This window comes from Monodelphis domestica, chromosome 1 (assembly GCF_027887165.1).
Source record: "Monodelphis domestica isolate mMonDom1 chromosome 1, mMonDom1.pri, whole genome shotgun sequence".
In the NCBI taxonomy this organism is placed as follows: domain Eukaryota; kingdom Metazoa; phylum Chordata; class Mammalia; order Didelphimorphia; family Didelphidae; genus Monodelphis; species Monodelphis domestica.
In genome coordinates, this window is record NC_077227.1 from 8727400 (window position 1) to 8744824 (window position 17425).

The 17425-nt window shown below is 46.3% G+C and overlaps 2 protein-coding genes across 7 annotated transcripts in view; one reads left to right on the forward strand and one right to left on the reverse strand.

The window, feature by feature from the left end:
- The window catches only part of FANK1 (fibronectin type III and ankyrin repeat domains 1), a 72386-nt gene extending 58469 nt beyond the window's left edge, over nt 1-13917 (reverse strand). Inside the window, exon 1 of one of the 6 annotated variants that reach the window (XM_007478232.3) lies at nt 13714-13917. In XM_007478232.3, coding sequence (XP_007478294.1) covers nt 13714-13726 — 13 coding nt within the window. In that variant the 5' untranslated portion in view covers nt 13727-13917. Of the gene's footprint in view, nt 1-13515; nt 13670-13713 lie in introns of those variants that run through there. The other 5 variants (XM_001367757.3, XM_056795220.1, XM_056795215.1 and 2 more) reach the window with 5 other exon arrangements.
- A 12-nt stretch (nt 13918-13929) lies between these two features.
- DHX32 (DEAH-box helicase 32 (putative)) overlaps nt 13930-17425 on the forward strand; it is a 51404-nt gene continuing 47908 nt past the window's right edge. Inside the window, exon 1 of the mRNA XM_001367677.4 lies at nt 13930-14142. The gene's annotated coding sequence lies outside the window, so the exon portion shown is untranslated. The remainder of the gene's footprint in view (nt 14143-17425) is intronic.

A 17425-nucleotide genomic window follows, 5' to 3' on the forward strand; every position in this document is an offset into this window, starting at 1 on the left:
AATTACTTTCCAGTTTTCTAAGCAATGTTTGTCCAATATTGGGTCCTTACTCCGAAAGTTTGTCTCTCTGTTTTTTTAGCAAACACCAGACTTCTCTGGTCATTGACTGCTGTGTATCGTGCCCCTAATCTATTCCTCTGAGATCCACCACTCTATTGCTAAGCCAGTGCCCAATATTTTTAATGATTACTACTTTGTAATATAGGCTGAAAGCTGGAACTTCTAGTTGCCTTCCTTCGCATTTTTTTCACTGATCCTTTTGATATTCTGGATCTTTTATTTTTCCAATTGTTACCATTATTCCTAGCTCTATAAAATAATTCTATGGTAGTTTGACTGGTATAGCCCTTTGACTTATATAGAATTGCCATTATTTATTATACAATACTATTACTATATAATATACTAATATAATATATATTATACATTAGATTAGCTCAGCTCACACATGTACAATTAATATTTCTCCAAAGGTTTAGATCTGTCTTTGTGTGAAAAGCATTTTGTAACTGTGTTCAAAAATCAGTTTAAATGTGTTTTGTCTTGGCAGGTAGCACCCCAAGGATTTTATGTTGTCTGTAGTTACTTTAAATGGAATTTCTCTTTCTCTCTCTTATTGCTGGGTTTTGTCAGCGGTTTGTGTGGGTTTATTTTATACCCTGTAACTTGGCTAAAGTTGTTCATTGTTTCGACTAGATTTTTAGTTGATTCTCTAGGGTCCTCTAAGTATACCATTGCATCATCTGCAAAGAATGGTAGTATTGTTTCCTCATTGCCTATTTTTGTTCCTTCAGTTTCCTGTTCTTGTCTTGTTATATAGATATCATTTCTTGTACAATAATGAATACTAAGGGACATCCTTGTTTCTATCCCTGACCTTATTGGGAAGCTTCCTATTTATCTCCAGTAGAGATAATCCTTGCTCTTGGCTTTAGATAGATCCTGCTTATCATTTTAAGAAAGGTTTCACTGATTCCAATACTTTCTAGAGTTTTTAATCAGAATAGGTATTATAATTTCTGAATCTGTCAATATAACCATATGCTTTTTTGTTATTGTTACTGATCAATTATGGTCAATTATGCTGATTATGGTTTTCCTAATGTTGAACCAGCCTTGCCTGTGTTCCTGGTACAAATCCCACCTGGTCATAGTGTGTGATCTTTGTGATATATTGTTGTAATCTTCTGGCTAGTGCTTTATTTCAAATTTTTGCACCAGTATTCATTTAGGAAATTGGTCTGTGTTGTCTTTCTCTTTTTTGCTCTCCCCAGTTTAGGTATCATAACTATATTTGTGTCATAAAAGGAAATTGATAGGACTCTTCCTTCCCCCCCCCCAATACTTTAGACAGTATTGGGATGAATTAGCCCTGGAATATTTGGTAGAATTCACTCAGAAATTCATCTAGTCTTGGGTATTTTTTCACTGAGGGCTTGTTTTTTTTCCCCCCCTAATATAGGGTTACTTAAGTATTCATCTCTTCTGTTAATCTGGGCAATTTATATTTTTGTAATTATTCATTCATTTCATGTAAATTGTCACAGTTTTACTGGCATATTAATTTAGCAAAATAACTCCTAATAACTGCTTTAATTTCATGATTTCACATGTAAAATTGATAGATTGCATAAATGACTTTTCTGTGCCTGGCTCTGTTTTCAGAGTAAAATAAACTGTATATAACACATAAATCACACAATAAATCTCTGCTCCACTGATTTCCAAGTGGAAAAAATACATTTCTGAGAAACCAACACACTGGCTTTTTTACTTTGAAATAGCAACCTCCGTCTTCCACTAAGCTTGCCGGAGCTGGATGGACTCTCTTTCCATTCTGACTCTGTTAGCTCTGCTTCCCAGGGGGAATATCTGCAATGCTGACTTGCTTGCTGTCTATTCCTAGCTCCATATCATAGAAACATTTAGTTGCACAGAATCAAGCACAGAAGCTCCTTGGGGTGCTCCTTTGGAAACCTTCCAAATTGACCCAAATGAAGCTGAAGCCATGTTGGTGAAGTGGAAGGGTCAAGGACAGCAGAGTCTGGCCAAGGGTCTTCCACACTGATCCATGGAATACACCGGACCCAATCTTGATGGAGAAATCCAAGCTGCCACCACTGAGTCATTTTTCCAGCCACATCAGCAAAGGGAGACAGTCAGAGGTCGGTCTGTGGACACTGGGTTCAAAGAGCCAGAAACTCTGTGGAGGTTCCAGTGTGAGAGCAGTGGTCCTCAATCTCCCCAGGTCCAATGAGGATTATAAAGCCCTTAAGTTAGTGTCCATGATGCCAAGCATGGATGATTTATTACTGCTGCAACAGTCATCACCAATAAGCAAGGCCAGTATTCAGTAGAGCCCTTTCCACAATACTATCCACTCACATGCCTGAGCCTTCTCCTTCTGTAGTAAGACACTCCTCATTGGTGGTCCCTTTCTCCCTCCGAGTGGAGGCTAGAGAGCCCCTGCCAGAAGCATCCCTGGAGGGTGCCCCGGTCAGCCAGCTCTTCATTTCTCCCACCATGCTTGGGCACTGCCCACCTTCAGTTTCCTTTGAATATCATCTTCCTCCCTTAGATTATGAGATCCTCGAGGGTAGGAAGCACCTTTTTTAGCTTTGAATTCTTAGTGTTTAGCACAGGGCCAGGCACAGGGCAGGCACTTAAATGCTTACTGAAGGAGCAATCCTCTGGGATCAGTACCCTGGAAGGTAGGTGCTATTATGCCCATCTTATAGAAGAGGAAACTGAAGCTAAGTGAACCACCCAGGGTCACACAGGTAGTGTGATGGGTCTGACACAGGGTCTGAGGATTAGCTGGACTCAAGGTGGAGCACTCGGTCTACTTCCCCACCCAACTGCCCCCAGGTCTAGAGGAATGAGGTCAGGAAACTTCCTAGCCCTGTAACATTGGGCAAAACCAAGGCATTAGATTGGAAGGAGCCTGAAAGATACTTTGACTGATCTTTTTTTATAGATGATGAAACTTAGGCTCAGAGATGAAATGACTCACCCAAGGTCACTAGGGCCATAATTAGCCCTTCACCTACTTCAGTGTCCCTTGCCTTATCTCTAAAGGGATAGCACCTGCACACTTCATGGGTTGTTCTAAGGCTTAAATGAAACCATTCCTGTGAGATGCCCTCTAAATGTCACACTAATGATCCTCATAAAACCAGTGGCTTGAATGGCCGAACAAGTTGTGGTATCTGATGGTGATGGAATACTATAGTGCTAAAAGGAATGATGAACTGGAGGAATTCCATGTGAACTGGAAAGACCTCCAGGAAGTGATGTAGAGTGAGAGGAGCAGAACCAGGAGAACATTGTGCACAGAGACTGATACACTGTGGTACAATTGAATGTAACTGACTTTGCTACTAGCAGAAATGCAATGACCCAGGACAATCCAGAGGAACTTGTGAGAAAGAATGATCTCCACATCCAGAGAAAGAACTGTGGGAGCAGAAATACACAAGAAAAACAATTGCTTGATCACATGGGTCGATGGGTATATGATTGGGAATGTAGACTCTAAAACGATCACCCTAATGCAATTATCAATAATATGGAAATAGTTCTTGAATAATGACAAATGTAAAACCCAGTGGAATTGCTTGTCAGCTATGGGGGGGGGGGGGCAGGAGGAGAGGGAAAGAAAGAATCATGTAACCATGGGAAAATATTCTAAATTAATTAAACTTTCTAAAACTAAATAAACAAAACCAGTGGCTTAGGGCAGCTAGGTGACTCAGGGGATAGAGAGCCAGGCCTGGGGTCAAATCTGTCCTCAAACACTTCCTTTCTGTGTGATCCTGGGAAAGTCACTTACCACCAGTTGCCTAGCTCTTACTGCTCTTCTGTCTTGGAACCAATATGTATTAATTCTAAGACAGAAGGTAAGGGTTTTAGTTAAAAAATGACTTGTCACACTAGCATTTCCCAGCCTGCACCAGGTCACCTAACTCTTTATAGGGGTGCTTCGGAAATGGTTTCTCAGAAACCTGGGGCCAGGCCCCTAAGGTTGTCACAAAATGGAACAGCACAGTATCCTTTCCCTAGCTCTAGTTTTCTTGATGTGATTAAAATCCTCTGAAACAAGGCATCCACTGCCTAGTGCACATTTCAAATGCACCCATTGAGGATTTCCTGGTTATTTCATGTTATCTTTGACTCTTTCTGATTTGTTTTCCAGCTATGCCAAAAGCTTAAGTAATTTTACGTTTTTGGAATTGTGTTGTTATCCTTATTGCTAGTTGTTACACGCTTCAGTAAACAGGAAGCTTATCTTCGTTTTGTCCATTACTTCCTTTAGCATTTCTAGCCTTTTTTGGTTTTCAGAAACATTGTTTTTTTCATAATTGGCACAAATAACACCTTAAGGTTTGCAAAGTGCTTTACAAATATTATCTCACTGGTCATCATTCAACAAATTCTTCTTGAGCACCTATTAAGTAGATGCCACTGAGATAACAACTATGGGAAACAGAAAGATGAATTCCATGGTAGGGCCCATGACTAAAATTCTATGGGGAAATTTAGCCTAGGAAAAATGGGAGCAGGGTTGTGCTGGTTGGTAAATGTTTAACAACCAGCTCTCTGAAATATATATATAGACTCCACACACTGTAAGGTCTAAATTACATCATTAGTTTTCTCCACCTATTTCTGAAGTCTCGACAGTCAACAAAACAGTAAAATCTAGCGGTAATCTGTAGCTTTTGTGGATTATTGAGGTGTAGATGCTTACACTAGAAATTTAACTATTGACTCTTAGAAGACAGCTCAAGCTACCTCCTACATATCTTAGGAATGAGACTAAAGGCACACAAAAAAATTCATATGAGGAGGGAGAGGGAGATTTGTCCACAGAGAATGACATGCATTTGCAGAAAACTAGCTCAGTTTAGTCTCTAAATGAGAGGATAACACAAGGAAGGTCTATCTGTCTCACTCATGTAGAACTTTGGGCCGGGAAGGGGCTCCAGGAGTCAGGTAGACCTAAACAAGAATGGCTCCTGCCTGTCAACACCTCACAAGTGTTCATCCAGCCTTTGCTGGGTAATCCCTAAGAGGGGAGGACCTACAGTATCATCTTTCAACACATCCTGCCCTCCTGTGGGACAGCTCCAGTTGCCGGGTTTGTCCTGACTTCAGCCTAAATTTGCCTCTTGGCAATTCTCCCTCTCATCCACTGACCCTAGTTCTGGAATATGACCACCATCCCGCTGCCCCTGTGCTTTGCTCTGCATGTGTGCCAGCACTAGGGGAGAGGCCCAGAGAGGTCTGGCAAAAGCACTGAGTGTGGCTTGAGCCCACAGATAGATAGCACAGTTCAACTGCCTCAGGAAGATCCATCCAGGTTGGGTACCATCTTCTTCAGGAAGCCTTTCCCGATCCCCTCTGACTGCTCGTGCCCTGCCTCCCCAACGCTTTGTATTGACTCAGTACGTATCTGCATGTATTCTCTTAATCCTCAGGCAGCGTGTACTTATGCACATCCCATAGTCTCCTCCACAGAACTGGACTCGTGTCCTCACAACAGATGTTTAATAAATGCTTACTGATTAAAAAGGATGTAGATGCTCTAGGGCAGAGTGGGCAATAAGGGCACTTTGGAAGAAAAGGGAGTAAGCTGGAGAAGTCCAAGAGCTTCAGGTAGATTTTAAGCCCAAGAGAATGAGTATAGTGGCTGGCAGAAGACTGCTCTGACTAGAATGGAGGATGAGTCCCAAGGTGCAATGGGAAATAAGGTTGGATCAAAGGCCAGGAGGAAGCCTAAAACCCATCTCCATAGGCCATCAGGGAGCAAAAGAATAGACCTTATTTTTTGAGATAGAAATCCTATCCTTTCAGCTACCATTTAATTAATGTCTGACTCCCACCAGCAGGGAGAAAAAGTATTTAAGTCAATTAGACCACTACAGGCTAGTGACAAAGGAAATCAAAAACCCTCATCCCCAAATGGCCTTGCAAACTACTGAGAGCAAGGCCACACCTTGCTCCTTGGCACTGACACTCTTCGCCGATGGGCCTCTTTAAACGGAGGGCCCTGACTGAGCAGGATTGCCTGTAACTCTCCAAGCCTCTCTCCAGATGCCAGTTTTCCTCTCCTGTATCCCTCTCAGAATATGTGGAAGCTCCTCCCCTGGGACCCAATGCTCTGGGGGACATTTGGGGCGGCAAGTCCTCCCACTGCCAGTACATGAGCCTTGAAGGATGGGAGGGATTCCGAGACATTGAGGTAAGGAGTAAGTGCACTTCAGGTACAGAAACCACCTGCACAAAGGGACAGAAATGGTTTCCAACAGCATCAACACATCAAGCATATCCTGTGTACCAGGCACAACGTCAGATGGTATGGTTGCAAAGACAAAAGAAAAATGGTTCCTACCCTCAAGGAGCTTCTGTTCTAATGGAAAAGCTGGAGAGCCTGAAACTGGATGACAATGGTTGGTTGCCTTAGTTGATCACTGAATGACTGGACCTCCATAGAGGTTAACAGCTCAATGACCTTTTCCATGAAAAGATCTGGGGGATTCGGTGGATGACAAGCTCAATAAGAATCATCAGGATGACATGGCAGCCAAAAGGCCTGGGAGGTGACCATCAGAACACCCTCTACCCTAAGGGTGTTTAGTGCCAGGATCCCTTTTTAGGCAGGGAGGGAGCAGGCAGTTTGCATGGATTAGGCAGGGACCCAGGAAGACCTAAAAACAAACCTGGCTTCAAACTTTCACTAGCTATGTGACCCAGGGCAAGTCACTGTACTGCTGGCTGCCTCAGTTTCCTCTCTTCAAAATGAGGCTAATAACAACACCTTCCTGGAAAAGTTGCTGTAAGAATCAAATGAGATAATGTTTGTAAAGTGCTTAGCACAGAGCTAGGCACCGGGGCAGCTTTCCTTATTATTAAACAGGATGATGACGGACCTCAAGATTATACCATATGAGATTCTATGGAGGAAGCTTTTTTTATTAAACATTGGCCAGGTATCAGGCACAGGGTGAGGCCATGAGAATCTCTATTGAAAAGTAAGTGGATCATTGGCCATTAAGACTTGGGGGAGGGGAACGGATCACTATCCTCCAGGGCTGAAAGAGCTGAGATGTAAAAGAGGGACTGGACTTTGTCTAAATGATTTGTCCTAATCTAATCTGATCTCAGCTGGATCCTCACTGCAACAAGGCAATCATTTTACTCCTTGACTCCTCCCAACTTGATTTTCTGTCCCACAAATCACAGAAGCTATTCCAGATGTCCTCTTCTCTCCCCAAGCCAATACTCCTCTGACCCTCTCAGCTGAGGACCTTTGACTTGTACTTCACCTGCAGATGTGCCCAATGCTTCTCCTTCCTTAGAAAATCCTCATTAGATCCAGCACCCCCACTAACTAGTCTCCTAGAGCTCTCATCCCTTTCTCAGTCAAATTCCTTGAAAAAGCCATCTACACTCATTGCTTTCACTTTCTCTCTTCTCTTATTCTCTTTTAAGTCCTGCATTAGGCCTGGACCTACTGAATCCATGGAAACTACTCTCTCCAAAGATACCAGGAATCTTCATCAGCAAATCTAATTCATCCTTCTTGGCCTCTCAGTAGTAATTAACACCGATCACCTTGTCCTTCTGGAGTCTGTCTCTTCTCTTAGTTTTCTGGACCCTGCTCTTTCTAGGTTCTTCTCCTACTTGTCTGACCATGTCTCCTTAGTCTCCTTATCTCTGCACATGTTGTATTCCCCCAATAAAACCTGACATGGTTAAGTATGTGGATTATTTCCTTTTGGTCTTGGTATCCCTGGAATCTCGCACAAAAGAGTCATGAAGTAAGTTTACTGAATTACTGTCTTCCAGCATTTTAAGGATTGTGTGACTGAGAGGTTAGATGGTTCTCCTTGTGATGGATGGAAAAGGTGGAGGCTAATGCAGACCTGATGTAAGGAAAAGAATTCCTAACAATTACACTCTCCAGCAGTAAAATGGAGCATCTCCAGCAGAAATAAGCAGCTCTCTCAGAAAAAGTAAGGTGAGGCTTCCAAAAAAGAGTGGCTGATGGCTTATTAGGCATGATGCAGCTGGAATTCTCGTTCCATAGGGATGGGCTGAAGGGCTTCTGTATTCCCTTTCATCTCTGACATTTAGTGATTCTAGAAAGAAACGAGAAAGTCTATGGCATGATTTACCATAGAAATTGCACTTTGGAAAGGTCAGCAAATAGTGTGTCAAGGAAGTTTATCCCCTCCCCCTCCTCAGGATCTTTACCTGTCTATCAAACATTCCTGAGATAACACAGTTTTGCATCCCTCTTCATACTGTGCATCAATAAAGGTCAAGGTGTGGGGCTTCTGAGGGGGAGAACAGAGAAGTCAGGAACAGAGCAGGCAGGTGAGGTAAGAAGAAATGAGAAAGAGACTGGCAGGCTAGGCACCACGCAGTCAGGTTACTTAGGAACATTTGTCTACCCTTCCAATAAACTTTAGAAGATATATATATATCTGAGTAGAAATATTTATTTGAATTCTTACAATAGAAAGCCAGAGAGAAGGCATTTCTTATTCCTTCCTACATTAGAAAGATGGTCCAGGATGCCGGGATGTGGAAACACTGCAAATACAAAAAGCCTGCCATCCCCAGTCATTCCCAGTCCATTGCAGAATGGAGCCATTCTTAGAAATGACCCTGAAGCACACTCCAAGGCTTGACTGAGACGCTTGTCACATCTGCTTGGTTCAAGAAAGAGCCCAGTTTCCAATATCTTCTTTGACTGGACCATCAAGGTAACACCAGAGATGTCCATTCATTAACATCATCTGGAGAGTCTCTGGCACATTGTAAACACTGAGATCAGAGTTCTGACTTACAAGGCAGCCCCGTCTCCAACTTCCATATGAGCTGAGTGATCCGCTGGATTTTTCCTTATAAAAGCCCAAGGGACTTCTTGGTCACTTCATATTAACTACCGCAGCTGTGCATGTGAACACATTTCAAGCCATCCTAAACTAAATGAGCCCTCAAAGCCTGTCTAATTTTGAGGCAAAAGGCCCAGCAGTTGTCACTGACTTTTCTCTTGCATGTTGCTTCCAACCACCAGCAGTTCACTTTAGCCAATATCCCATCAATCTAGCAGCCACAATTCTTTACAACCCTTTAATTTAGAGGACAGTTCATCTAGGGCAGCTAGGTGGCTCAGTGGACAGAACACCAGGCCTAGAGTCCAGAAAACCTAGGCTCGAATCTGGCCTCAGACACTTCCTAGCTGTGTGATCCTGGGCGAGTCATTTAACCCCAATTGCCTAGCCCTTGCTGCTCTTCTATATTAGAAATGATACTAAAACAGAAGGTAAAAGTTAAACCTTTTACCAATCCCTCACTGACTGGTCTCACTTTAATTCTCCATAGAGGGAAAGGGGCTGTTGTGAGTTCAGAAAACACTGCTGCCTGCTTTGTATAAGGACCAGAGTGGGGCTTGATCTCTTTTTTCTGGTCTAGATGGGTGATTTTATCCTCAAGAGGAATTCCCAGTGGGTGATGTCCTCCCACCCACAGATCAGCAGCCTTCCTGAACTTTGGAACTATAGTCACCCATGGCACTGAGAGGAAAAATGATCAAAAAGCGAGGGTTTGCTAGAGGCAACAGGATTACAGGGATGCCAGGACTTCCTGACATGGAGAATAATTGGGTAGATGGGGGCAAGGGGAGAAAGGAGTTGAAAGTAACATCAGTTTTCTAAACCTGAAAGGATGGTGGGGCCCACAACAAGGAATAGGAACATCTGGACAAGGGGAGGGCCAGGAGGGGAAAAATTATCAGCTCTGGTTTAGACATGGTGAGTCTGACACATCTACTAGGGATCCATTCTAAAATGCTCTGTATAGAGATGATGACATAGGACTATATCTCAGGAAAGAGACTAAATCTGCATATATATAGATCTGGGAATCCACTGCACAGAGAATTGAACCCATGGGATTTCCTGAGATCACCTGAGATCACCAAGTATGAGTAAGTATAGAGAAAGAAGAGAAAGTCTGGAACAGATTCCTAACTCACAGCTAGAGGTCATGACCTAAGATGAAGATCCAGGAAAGATTGAGGAGAAGAAGAGGTCAGACAGGTAGGAGAAGAACCTAGAGAGAAGAGACTGGAAAACCAAGAGAAGAGACAGAATCCAGAAGGACAAGGTGATCAATGGTGTCAGACACTGCAGAGGTGAGTTCAAATCCAGCCTCAGACACCTCCTACCTGTGTGACCTTGGGCAAGTCACTTAACCTAAGATTGACTAACAAAAAGATTTGCTAGGCAAGCCACTCCAAGATCCTAGCAAAACAAAACAAAAGCAAAAAACCCACTTTGGTGCATGGAGCCAAGAAGAGTCAGTCCCCACTGAACAACCACCACAAAGTACTCAGGGCTTATACCTCAAACGCCTTCCATCTCTTCATCACTTAGCACAATATTCTGTTCATCAGGCATGCTTACTGTTACATTATTAGTTCAATTAAGGCTGGATGGCTCATGATCACCTCATTTTGGGACAAATAAAAGAGGGAAAAAATGGTATGGTAAGTCTTCTTCCACTTCATCCCTACAAACCACCTTTCATCATCACCAACATTTGCAGAACAAATTGTACAAATAACACTTCAAGCCCAAAGAGAGAAACATAATTCCCCTTGTAGAATACTTGTGGGAGGTTTGAAGACCACAGAGCAAATCTCAAGCCAAGAAAATCAGAGCTAACACCCAGACAGAAAGAGAATGTGGGTACATATATTGAATCTCTATAAGAAGAATCTGTAGCTCTATTAGATGGCACTGAAGGGAGATTTCCAGCAACCAAGTGCTACTCAGGAAAACCCCAGGCAGGTGGGGCTGAAAGAAAGACAACCTCCTAGTGATTTGATATGGTCTCTGAAGAATGAATGTTAATCTTTAGTAGAATGTGGCTCTGGAGTATCACTACCTATGGCTTAGTTTGTGGTTGGCAGAGCTGGTTTAAGAAAAAAAATCATTAAAGATATAAATTCAAGCACCAAGGCTTCATTTGGTGGCTCAAGGTTGGGAACTCATTTAATTTGGCCTTTCCCTAAGGAACTATTTCTTGGATCATTGACTTGCTATTATTCTGCAAATGGTAGTAGACCCCTGTCATCATCTGGGTATTGGCAGAGTACTGTCTGGCTGTGGGATTTAAGCAGTTTATGTTTATTTGATTTTAATGATTCACTTAATAAAGGTCATGCCTAAAAGTAATAGAAAACTAAGCATGTGGAAATGCAATTGAAAAGACTGACTTGGGGGCTATTTCTAATTTTCATGGCAGTGTACTTCAATATATATTTAATCCTTCAAAGTAATTAAGCAGGATTCCTGCTTGTCACTACTTTGCTGTCTTCTACTCAATGCTATATGTAAAATGTCGCCTTGATTCCTCTCCATAACCGAAATCTTTTGTAAGCAAAGCACTCCCAGGCTAAGCACTCCCTACACATTTATTCAAGAGGAGAAGCTATCTTTCAGAAAGTCTTCAGAAGCAAAAGTGTCACTGAATGTAAAGATTTCCCCTTTCTTTTCTTTTTAGATTTAATTTAGTTTAATTTTTTTCCTCAATTACATGGAAAAAATTTCCAACATTTTAAAAAGAATTTTGAGTCTTGAATTCTCTCTTCCTTCTCTGGCCCCAACCAATTGAGATGGTAAGCAACCTGATATAGATTTTACATGTGCAATCATGTAAAATATTTTTCCATATTAATCCTTCTGTGGACAGAAATTCAAGCAAAATAAATTAAGAAAAGTGAAAAAAGTTTGCTTTTTTCTGGATTCTGATTCCATTGGTTCTAAGATTGTGCCTTTCAATGGTTTCAGATGCCCCTAGGTATGGTTGGTCTCTTATTCCACAAAACTATCTCCCAAAGCAAGCAGTGACTGGCTTTCTGTCTGAGCCACTGAACAATTAAGTTATGTGGGAATCTTACGGTTAATCAATAGATTGTGGATCACAATTTTTTAAATGATCTTTTTTGGATTTCTATGAAGTTACATGTGAGATACTATAACTTTGAACTGGAAAGAAGTATAATCATATTAAATATGAGTCTGAATATTTAATCACTCATTGAATTCCATGAGAGAAAAGTAGGTATAAGAAGAGAGACATGTCAAGAAATCCTTACTGTGAACAGTCTAACGTTCTAGTATTTTTATTTTAAGTCTTTCATTTCTCTTAAAGACACTGGACAGCATTATTTTTGTTTGATTCAAGACAAGGCTGTGATTATTTCTGATCATCCATCTGATATGGAAAGGAGTTTAGACAGGCCAGCTCCTTTCAAAGTCCCTTGGAAAATTTCCAATTCTAGACAAGATACTAACAACACAAGAGACTAAAGATACAGATTCATTCTATCTGCAAGAACTCATTCAGTACCTACTACATGCAGTACAAGTCCAGTATTTCGACAGACACATGGGGATATAAAAACAAAAAGTCAAACACTTCTTGCTATCTAGGAAGACATAAAGTTACATACAAGGTGTCTCCAATCAAGCAACCCCAATTCATAACTTAGAGAACATCTTTAAAAGACTGGTTCTACTGGAAAACAAAGAAACCTTGCAGACAAGACATTTTGGTGAGGATCTTCTTGCCTCTCATATAGTTTACAAGAGGAAGTGTACTGGGTGGACAACAGCCCTCTGAGATATTGGTTTTGAAATCTCTAAGTAGAGAGGCTAGCTTGCTAAAAGGATTTGGGAAAGCACAACCTGGAAGTAAACAGTGGTTAAGGTCTCTTAGATCTGGCAGCTACAACAGGGGAACTGGGAGAAAACGCTAGAAAACGACTGATCACCCTAGAGGACAATTCTGCATGCCAAGCTTTTGGCCAACCATCAGTCCGACGTCTAGAAACTAACCGAAGAGGGAGCCTCGTTGCCTCTATCTAATTGTACAGGATAGGGAGCTTGAGAACCCCCTTAAAAAGTCATTTAACACAAATGCGAGGCTGGAAAAAGAAAAGGAAACACTTTGGGGCAATGTTGGCCCAGAAGCTTTTTCAAGACCGGAGGAGCTTTTCCTTAAGGTCATAAGGCGGTTGGTAGGGATTCTGCTGCTGAAGAGGTGCTTCTGGAGAAGCCTGGAAGCAGCGGAGGGGGAGCGCCAGTCCGAGAGCCAGGGACACCTGTCCGGGCGCTGACCCCTGGTAACGGCTCAGTGGGTGAGCACTCTTTGGGACAGCAGGAAAGAGGGATCGGTCCAGGCACTGAACCCCTGGCAAGGCCCGGCGGGCGCGCCCCGCCTGCGGGATGATGGGGCTCTCTAGGGGCCCCCCCACTTTTCAAGGCGACGCCGGGCCGGGAATCCCGACGGTATCCGTGCCTTTCATCGGCTCCCAAGCCTCTGCTTTCCGGAGATCCCTGGGCCAAGTCCCTCCCCCATCAAAGCCTCAGTTTCCCGGTCGGTGGCAGCACTAGGGGCTCGGTCCCAGGATGGGCTTGGGGCCGGGGTCCTCACCTGAGGCCACCCCCCGATGTTTGCGGGGCCGGAGGGGCAGGGTCCAGCGGGTCGCGGCCATCCGGCCGCCCCGCAGCCCCGCGCGGTGGCTGGAGGTCCTCTAGCCCCCTCCCCCGGATCCTTTTCAGGGTCCGCGCGCGCTCGCAAGCTCGTCTCCCGGCGCCCCCTCCCCCGGCTCCCCGGGGCCCCACCACTTACTTTGAGAATCCATGTTCCGCAGCTTAGGGGGCCCGGGCCCGAGCCCTCCGCCCCCCCGCCTCCGCCCTTCGGTCTCCTAGCCAGTCCCGCGGTTTCCTCCTCCCTCCGGCACGCCGCGCGTTCGCTCGTCGCCTTGGCAACGCCGGGGGACGGAGAAGGGATTGGAGCAGAGCGGCGGCGGGGCGGGGCTTCCGGGGAGGGGGCGGGGCCATACTCATGCGCGTGCGCAAGAGGAGGGCTGGCGGAAGGACGGCGAGAGCCCGGGACCAAACCGCGCCGAACCCGCTGCGCGTGCCGGGCCCAGAATTCATATGCTGTGCCGAGTCCGACCGTTGGTAGGCGCGTGTCTGGGACCCCGCGCAGGCTGAGCACGAGCGCGCGTGAGCGCGCCCCCGGAGTACGAGTAGGAGTCGGAGCGGGATTTCCCAGGTAAAGGTGCTTAGAGATCCCTTGGGCACGAAAAGGGGAAAGAGGCGGAAAGCTGAGGCTGGGGGAGGGCGGAGAGCGGGCCCTGGTGACAGGAGGGGAAACTGAGGCCCGAGAGCGGCGCTACTCCTCCCCCTCGTCCCCCTGCCCTGTTTACTAATGGAGAAGCTAAGGCCCGGAAGAAGTCACCTGACCCTCCTCCCCCGGCCCATCCCCCTCCCCTTCCGGCAGGAGTCCGGAGGGGAAAAGTGAAGCAGGGTGGGCCTGCCCCCCTGGGGCAGCATTCCCTCTTTCGGAGGAAGACAGGAGTGAGAGATCCCGGCCTGGGGCCCCCTGCCTCCCTCTAGAACGCCCCACTCTGACACCTGTGTGTCCTATGTCCTAGAGAGAGATCTGGGGGTCCCTGTGGACCCTCCGAGGGCGAAGGACCAAAAGAGCAAGATGCTCGTCCCGAGGACAGTCTGGACACAACCACTAGGGCCAGGCCACGGCCACGTGTCCCCAGGCGCCCCCAGACCCGGCCTGATGGCAGCTGCAGGGAGGTCCTGGGAGGCCTGAGGCCCTGCCGGGCTCTGGTCCAGGAAGGGGGCAGCGACCAAAGTCAGCGCCCACCTTCCTGCGGGTTTGGAGGTGTGCCCGGCTGGGGAGTTTTCGTGTGCCCCCGAACACTGAGGAGTCCAGGCCCCGCTCCCTGTGGTCAGCCATATCCAGACCCTCCACCAACTGAGGCAGGAAGGGATGTGCTCTCAGAGGTGAGCGGGCCAGCCAGACAGGGACCCTAATGGGCCCCCCTTCCTGTCCATGTGTGGTACTGGTCAGCCATTCCCCAAGGATCTCAGGCCCTGGGGATGACCTTCACTGGACATTATGGAGCTCAGAGGAAATCTAGGCAGATTATCCAGGGCCCCATTTTACAGATGAGGAAACTGAGGCCCCAGGCCTGGGAGTTTGCCCAGAGTTGTAGGCAGCAGGGCTCCAGGTCCAGCTCTGGGCTATCCTGGGAATGACCCCAAATCTGTGAGTCTGGAGGGGCCTCTGGCCAGACTGGACAGGAATCTCCTCGAGGGGCCTCCCTTGTCTCTCCAGGGGTAGCATTGCTCTTGGGAGAAGCCCCAATTATCAGGCAGTTTTTCCATCCAACAATAGGCATAAATTGGATGGAGGGCATATTCTGCCCACTGCTCCCAGCCCTGCCAACAGGACCTGCCTTCAGACACTAGACAACGGCCACTGCCGTGGCGTCCCATAGGATCTTTCACCATCCCGGTCCTCCCCAGGGCAGAGTCTGACGGGACTGCCCATGCTGCCCCCTTCTTACCACCTCCTCGGCTGCCTCAGCCCAGGGTTGGCACACATCTTTTCAGCTGAACAGATGACAGGCGCGCCTCCCCCATCTTCGCACGGAGGGTTTGAACAAACATTTGTCTTCCTTTATTTGATTAGATTTGGCCTGTGGAGGTTATTTTGTATCCTAACCATCGCCCGGGCTCAGCTTTGTGAGTCCGGCAGTTGTGAGAAGTGTGCTCTCCGTACCTTCTTCAGGCACAACTTGAAATATTAGGAGCCCCGGGCCAAGAGGGGATCCCGAGTGTAGACTTTCGGGCCGACCTCTGCCCTTCCCGGGTGTGAACATCAGGCCTCCATCTTTTCCACGAGAGCCGGCGACTGGGGGATGCGCGACTAAAATCCAGCAAACTGCAGTGTTCCCAGGAACCTGGCGAGAAGAGCCGGCCACAGGCTTGGCCTGGCATGACTCGTTCTTCATGAAACCCTCAGTTCCCTCCTTGATCAACCACTTCCTTTTCTAAGAGCTCGAAGTGGCATGTCAGGAAGGGAAGGGAAGTTCACTGGCCTCAGGTCTAAGACGCCATTCTCTTCCCTTTCTGTGAAAATGGCATTTGTCTCCTGCCACCCTGTGGGTCCTCTTCACACTTTCTCAAAATTCCCTACTGGCAGGGCAGGAGTTGTACTGGGCACTTTGTTCAGGCTGGGCAGTGGTTGGAAGCAGGAAAAGCAGAGAGGTTCTGGCTGGGACCTCGCCCTCTTGCAGCCTCAGTTTCCTCATCTGTGAAATGGGAATACCTGCAGGTCCCACTTCCCAGGTTATTGTGGGGCTCCGTTGGAACACATGCAAATTGTCTTGTAAACCCTGGCTGTAGAACTGGTATTGCCTCCAGGTGGGGTATCTCTGGGCCAGGGCAACAAGATGCCATCGTCCTGCTGCCTTCTCATTTTTGTTCTGCCCCCAACTGATCTGCAGTTATGGTTTCCAGCCTTCACCAAGCTATCCCCTGACCCTGGGTGGGGCATGGCTGGGAAGCAGCCTCAGCTTCTAAAAGGCTGTGCCAGCCCAAGCCATTCTGGGGCCCCCTGCAAAGGGCAAAGCGTGGCCTGCCCTGCCCTGAGGCCTAGGCACATTCCGTTGGAGAGATAAGGCCTGGCTTGAGGAATCCTTGAGCCACAGCGGCCCTCCATGGACTCCCCAAAGGCACTGGATGCTTTTAGAGGCCGCACCCTCGAGTGCCTCCACATTACTAAGAATGCCTCCATGTCGGACTTTGGGTCCACCCAGCCCAAGCAGTCCTAGTCATTAAAGATGCTTCCCATGTAAGGGGTGACAACAGAGTAGTGGGTGTTTATGAGTGTGGAGAGAGGACTGTGGGGCTTTAGCAAACCCAGCAAATGCAATCCTGACGTGTGAGCAGTAAGTATTACGCAGTGAGAAATGGGGGAGATATTCATGAGTGTGGACCCATAGCAGTACAAATAGACTCTTCTGCTGCTCCGGCTTAACACCCCCTGCTGCTTCTCTCTTGGATCCAAGTGACCGTGTGTCCTTGAAGCGGCAGGGCCCTTCTAGCTGGCCAGGCTTCACGGCAGCCCGTGTCATGCGTGTTGTCTGGGGTCCTGCTCAGCCACTGGCTCATTGCCAGGCCGACAACTGTTACGGCCACAGCCATTCTCGGACCATCTGCTGCAGGGGGAGGAAGCATCGGCACCAAAAACATCCCAGGTCCTGGAAGGAAAAAGGATAGCATGAACCTCACTAGGAGTTTCCAGAGGCAATATTCTTCTGTTAGCTCTCAGGATAAAGGAGATTGTGTATGAACTTTTTAATTTAGGAGAAATTTATTGTAGGAAAAGTACATCCTAAAGAGGTGGGAGAAAATAGCTAAAATGTCTGCTCTAGGCTAAGTAAACATAATCACATTTCTAGAGAATTTCCTGGATATTAGATTGCAGAAAAGAATCCCAAATTACAAATATATCAAACCAAATAGAGGGT